The sequence below is a fragment of the Sinocyclocheilus rhinocerous genome, unplaced genomic scaffold (genome assembly GCF_001515625.1).
Source record: "Sinocyclocheilus rhinocerous isolate Xijiao unplaced genomic scaffold, SAMN03320098_v1.1 scaffold1150, whole genome shotgun sequence".
In the NCBI taxonomy this organism is placed as follows: Eukaryota; Metazoa; Chordata; class Actinopteri; order Cypriniformes; family Cyprinidae; genus Sinocyclocheilus; species Sinocyclocheilus rhinocerous.
In genome coordinates, this window is record NW_015666491.1 from 400,550 (window position 1) to 407,382 (window position 6,833).

Consider the following 6,833-nt stretch of genomic DNA (forward strand, 5'->3'; position numbering starts at 1 on the left):
GAATGATTAAGAATCTTCTTTAATTTTGCTTTTTTTTTTCCACAAAAGTGAATAATGAGATTTTTATTTTTATTTTTAAGTGAGCTTTAAAAGTGAGGCATAGGTGCTGTGATTATTATCCATTCTAGTTTCAGTGCAGTGTTTTAGTCTCCAAGCATGGCAGTAAGAGACAAAAGAATGACACATTAACTACTGTAAGTAGCCTATAGAATGACACGTCTAGGATCGTGGACACCAGGTTTTCTTTAGTAAAGACAGAGGGAACAGTCTTATGAAGTTCAGAGTGATTGAGAGTGAATGTTACAAGTCACAACTGACCCATTTCCTTGAATACATCCCTTCAGTCTCAGCCACACTGAAAGCGACCCTTATACCAGTTACGGATCTCATTAAAGAGCCTGCTGCTGGAAGTTCTGATGTAGTCAGCACAAATAAAACACTGCAGATCATTTGAAAAAAATACACAATTTTCAGTCCACATGGTTTGTACTCAGCATCTATAATGGATGGCACATAGTGCACACTCAGGTGAATTTCGAATTTCCAATTCAGATGCACTAGCTGCAGCAACAGTTCTCCATTTTTCTCTGTTTCATTATAGAAAGTTCTGCACATGCTCCGCTCCATTGGGCCCTTGTTGCAGACCGGCTCATTGCTATGCATAGAAAAACCCATCTTTATACTTGCAATTGGTCAATTTTCCCCTTAAGTCGGACATCTGTCTTTGTTAGAAATTAATCTGCTGATCCCTGAAGAGGTTCCCTGGATTTTAATTAATTGCGTGGACGCGTCAATAAGAGGAATGGAAATGCCAGCGGTAGGCTTGCTGAACTTGTGCTTTTCCTCCTGATTCGGCTTTCACCACTCTCACTGGCTTGAAAGTTATTTCAACACGCTGAATGGAAATTAAATAAAGCAGCTCTCGATAATGGGGATTTGCTGCTTGTGTAAGACATTAGAAATGCTTCCTTGGCTTTTCCAGGTCCTCAGTCATTTTCAGTGGTTCACTTGCATGACAACAACTGTATTCTGCTTGGAGGGTTCACTATAGTGTTTACTTTGTCTCATTTTATCCGCTTCACCGTTTATCCAGTGACCCTCGAGTAGATGTCGAACAAAGGCAACTTTTCTTCCAACACAGAAGAAGAAAAGTTAGTTTCGCCTGACAGAAATCTCGGGTCACCATTAGTCTACAAACACGACATGGAGACATTTATTCACTCACTGGGGGAAATATTAAAGAAGACAATGTAGAACAGAGAACAATTTGTAAGTGACAGGTAGGGAGATATATTTGCCCACAGGCAGTGAGTTTTTTCCCCATGTGTCAGCCGAGCCTTGATATACAGTGACTTTTGTCAGGGAAAAACTGAAGCTTTTGTCAAGAATGATTGAGCTGGGATTGTGCACCATTTTAACACAAATCTTGGATGGGAACAAAGATACCATGTCGATTGTTTTGTCAGTGAGGTATCAGTGATATGGATGTTCTACTCTAATGCATACCTGTTTGTTTGCTCTGGAGCATTGATTCATTTGACTTACATCCGTTTCTTCTAACAGTTGCATTTCTTTTCAGTATATACTGTGCCTTCCAATATAATACATAGATCTGAAATATCTATGTTGATATGTACCAAATTGATTGTAAAATTCAAGTCGCGTTCAGCCACAGGTCCATTAACCTTCACTATTTATGTACACTGAAAGCGCATTACGTTCACTGTGAAATATTGCCCTTCACTACATTAGTGAATTTGGCCTAAATAATACTGTAGCTTTCTCAATAACAGTCATGTCCTTGGTGTAATGGAACAATTGTTATAGTATTCTGGACAGACGTTTGAGCTCCTTTACAACATATTTATGGGACATTATCATTATATATTTCTTATATTCTACCAGCAATTCTGCGTTAGTAGTTTTTTTCTGTGTAGTCCCTAGTGAAAAATAAATATACTAAAATGTATTTGAAATACATTTATTTCAAGTATATTACAAATAGATTTAAATATTTATGTACTTAATAAAAATACCCTGCAAACTATACTTAGTATGCAATAAATGTGTTTTAAATATATGACTTTTTTACTAGGGGTGTCTAAAACAGTATGCCTTTTTTGAGCTTGTAGAAGCACTGGATAAATCTATGTTACTTAGATTTCACAGGCCAGTCATCTGCCTGCTCTGCATATTTAATAGCCTCAGTGTCATTTCTGTCTCTGTTTTGCACAGAGTATTGTCATGTGCTTTCTCTTGTCTTCCCTTAAGGTGACAGAAACAAGGACAGGCCCTCTTGGATGCAGTAACTATGACAACCTCGATTCTGTCAGTTCCGTTTTGGTTCTGAGTCCTGAAAACAAGATTCAACTACAAGGTTGCGCATTTATTATTTAACTATATCCCAGACTTTCCAATGATATCATCACTCCTTTAATTTCATTCTTTTATGTTGATATTGAAAGAGGCAGCAGCGTGTTCACTGTTCACAGAAATATTCCACAACCGTCTTTTGATGTGAAAGCACACTTATGGCGCTTTTCCACTGCGTGGTACGACTCGGCTCGGCACGGCTCAGTACGGCACGGCACGGTTCGACTCGGCACGGTTTGCGTTTCCACTGCAGTTCAGTACCGCTTTAGAGTGGGCGGGATTATTCACATGTCGTTATTTAGGAGTCTACTACCACGACTCCTAAAAAATATGTTTTCATTCCGCGTCGCCCCATCAAGCTCTCGCTGGATCCACTCCTCTGGGGAAAAGCGCCATTAGGCTGTAAAGGTTTCAAGGAAATTTAGCTTATGAAAAGTATGAACAGATATTTTGAAAGATACTTATAGATACTTACAATACTTAAAATATTTTAAGTTAAACTAGAATTGTATTATACAATTCAATAGTTTCAAGGTTGGTAAGATTTTTAAATGTTTTTGAAAGAAGTCACTTATGCTCACCAAGCCTGAATTATTTGGTCAAAAATACAGTAAAACAGTAATATTATAAAATATAATTACGATTAAATTTAACTGTTTTGTATTTTATTATATTGTAATTGATTCCTGTGATGGCAACGCTGAATTTTCAGCAGCCATCTCCAGTCTTCAGTGTCACATGATCCTTCAGAAATCTTTCTAATATGCTAATTTAGTGCTCAATAACATTTATTATTATTATCAATGTTGAGAACAGTTGTTCTGCTTAATATTTTGTGAAAACTGTGATACTTTTTTTGTGTTATTTGAACAGAACAAACAGAAATCTTTTGTAACATTATAGATGCCTTTACTCTTCATTTTGATCAATTTAATGTTCAAAACAAACAAACAAACAAAGAAAAACATCCTGATCCCAAACTTTTACATGGTAGTGTATACTGGTTTCATTTTTTAAATGCATATTATGCATTTTTATATATATTTTCTTCTTCTTCTAGGGCTTCAGGCCATTCTGCCAGAATACCTAAGGAGCAGATTTGTGGAGGCAGCTCTCAGTTATATTGGCTGCCACTCCGAGGGCAAGTTTGTGTGCCGGGATAATGACTGCTGGTGCAAATGCAGTGTTGATTATCCCAAGTGCAACTGTCCCAGTGAAGACCTGAAGGCTATGCAGGACAGTCTGAAACTCATCAGAGAGTCATGGATGCAAGCCAACCAAGAGTTTGAAGAGTCTGGTAAGATTCTGCAATTTTATTTATTATTTTTTATTATTTACTAGTAACTTTTCAAGGAACATGGTGAATAATTAAAATCAATTGAAAATGAAAAAAAATGAAAATTGTGTTTACTTATTTTCTTCATTTACTTAATGTCTTCTGTAAAACACATTTTTTTAAGAATTGTATGTACTGTTTTCTATTTTCCATGTAATTGGAAATAGTAGGGAGACTGTCTTCTAGTCTTCTAAAAGGACACAAGCACACCATAAATGTATCATAAAATTGTTCCCTTTCAGTCGGTCACTCTCAACGTCACGTCGGATGACCGACGAAATTGGGATCTCGCTTAGAGAGACCAATCTACTTCGAGTGTAAACTAAACGAGCCAATGCACATTGGCATGCGATTATTGCATCCAGCTGCCGCTGATCACAATTCTGTCATGTTCATGGGAGAAGTAGCAGTTTGTGAACATAATTTATTTGACTCAGAACTTAGAATGAATCGGTTAAAAAAAAAACTGTCTGAATGATTTTGTGATTTATGACTGGTTCGGTTCTTGGCAGTTCTCACTCGCTTTTATCAGTGAATAATGACTTAATTTTCAGTCTTTTGTATGTTTTTGTATAGCTTAATAACACAGAGTCATATGGACCACTTTTATGATTCTTTTATTCCTTTTTGAGTTAAAACTCTTAGTCCCCATGGGGAATAATTGCATGGAAAAGAGCGACTAGCACAATTCTTTGAAAAATCTCGTTTTATGGATACAATCATATGGGGAAAGGCGAATGAGAATCAGAATGAGAATCAAAAACTTAGCATTAAATTGTCTTGCATGAGGTTTTATGGTTAGTTTATATTTATATGGTTTTATGGTAATTATTTTTTTTTGGGGGGGGGAAATTAGTCTTAAAGGCACAATATGTATTTTTTTGCCACTAGAGGGCGCGTATTCAAAACAAACAAAGAAACAAAGGCGTAGTTAGATGACGCCGTGACTGGGTGTGGAATCATGGGAGTTGAACAGCCAAAGCAATCCGATGGGACTCGGGCAGAAATCACGTTCATGGATGAGCTAATGTATTAAAGATTTATTAACGTCGTAGTATGAAGCAGCTGGAAATCGAGGGTGTATAACGTCATTGGCAGGCGACACAATGACACTATAGACATGGTCCGTGTCACTAGTTAAAATTGCTTATTTCTCTGGATTTAAACATTCTTCAAAACATTTGGGATAATGTAAGTACACAAGTCAGCAAAATATATAAAACTGTTCTAGTGGTTTTTGGATATTTTAATAAAAAAATCTTACATATTGTGCCTTTAATTCAGAGAGGCCTGTGGCATGCCAGCACCAAGTTAATTCTGTCGTGTCACTTAGATCTGTGAATATCCCTGACTCATAGTGGGGTGACATTACACAGTGATTGTTGTCACCTTGTTACATTTGATGGCTGACAAGGAAATAGTGGGAAGTGCTTCCTGGGATCTAGTGTCATTGTCGTCGTGGTAAAGCAGCGTTTTGGACTTGGCAGGCTTACTTGTCCCTAAGCTAGGCACTGAGCCAGCACAGAGCAGGTTTTTGTGTGCATCACAGCCATGTTGGAGCTCTACCTCCTGCAGCAACAGCAGGGAGTGAAAAACCACTACCTAATGACTGTAAACCAAATAAATAAACAGCAATCATCTGCTGGAGCGAGATCATCTACCAGTCCGCTTCTCTATTTGTTTGGGGCATCACACAGTTTTTGTTTTATAATGAAATTCTTAATCAAAACAAAACTTGGCGACTTGTACAGATCAATGGATATCTAAAAATGGAACTTGTAATATTTTCGATTACCTAATGTTTGATTGCATGAAAAATCCAATTCTGCACAGACTTGAATAGTCAGGCTATGATGAGGATCTGTGTTGTTAATTATAGCCACTGAGATCATTTCTTGTTAGATGTTAGGTAGTATTGATTGGGGCATTGAGCACCATAACACGGATATCGATTTTTCTCGCTACGAATGAAAATTAACTTCGCTTTGCTGGAAGACATCTGTGTGGCTGAGATGATTCTGCTTTGCTTTAACGACTTGCTATACAGTCAGAACTTAATGTTTTGTTTTGTTTTTTTGATGAAGTTGAACCACATGTGCTCCTTCAAAATCAGCCTGTCCTTCTTAGAAAAAGCTTTGCGTTTCTTAACAACTCATTGAAAATACTCTGCCGTCCTCGCCTATCAGTGTTCAATCACACATGCAGGACAATTTTCAATTTTCATCAAAGGAATGAAAATAACGTTCCACCTGCTCCCCTTCCACACCCAGTTTCACTGTTGACTCATTTTATCAAACATGACTGATTTCTTTTTCCCCGACATGAGGCAAAGTCATTCCAGTAATTTATTCTCAACACTTGTCTGCCTTTCTAGAGGACTTCCAAAATTTTGTGAGGAGATTACCAACGTTCTATGCTCTGAACACATCTGCTGTGCAGTACTTTTGGAAGATGGACCCTGGCGTTCAGCAACGCTTTCAGCTGCTGGAGACTAGCACTCAACAGCTGCTCAGCAAAGCACAGCGGATTGTCGGCAAACTCTTCAAACTCAGCAAAAGGTGTCGGACTCAGCCCAAAATATCTGTGCCCAGGGAGAGGTAAGAGATGAGCCATGTTCCTAATGGGTTATAAATGGAATTGTCCATATTTATAATTGACTGTAAAGTGATTAGAGGTAAAAAAAAAAAATTTAAATTAATAATAGTTTGTCTTTGTTTCCTGAAGGATTCAGGTTTGAACAGGCTTTTTTGGTAACATTTTACAAGATTCCTTTTGTTAACATTAGTTAAATAGGGATCATAAACAATCAATTAACAACTGTTTTTTTTACAGCATTTATAAAGCTAGTTGAAAAACATTTATTCTGTTGATACCATTGAAAAGGTTTTTAATTAATATGTTCCAAATTTAGTTTCAGAATTTTTAGGAAAAATGGGTCTGTAAAGGGATTGTAAAGTGATGAAGGGTAAAAAATAGTTTCTCATTGCTTCCTAAAAGATTCAGGGACTTTTTGGTAACATTTTACAATAAGGTTCAATTTGTTTACAATAATTAATTGGGTATCATTAAGAAACAATAAAAAATTGCAAAAGAAAATTGCAAAAATAATAATAATTTTATATAT

At 36.8% G+C, this 6,833-nt stretch overlaps 1 protein-coding gene across 2 annotated transcripts in view; it reads left to right on the forward strand.

Annotated features, from left to right (window-relative positions):
• The window catches only part of LOC107732447 (BMP/retinoic acid-inducible neural-specific protein 3-like), a 40,082-nt gene that overhangs the window by 25,505 nt on the left and 7,744 nt on the right, over positions 1-6,833 (forward strand). For both annotated transcript variants that reach the window (XM_016543784.1, XM_016543785.1), the window contains exons 5-7: positions 2,272-2,377; positions 3,434-3,670; positions 6,084-6,306. In XM_016543784.1, the coding sequence (XP_016399270.1) occupies positions 2,272-2,377; positions 3,434-3,670; positions 6,084-6,306 (566 nt within the window). The remainder of the gene's footprint in view (positions 1-2,271; positions 2,378-3,433; positions 3,671-6,083; positions 6,307-6,833) is intronic.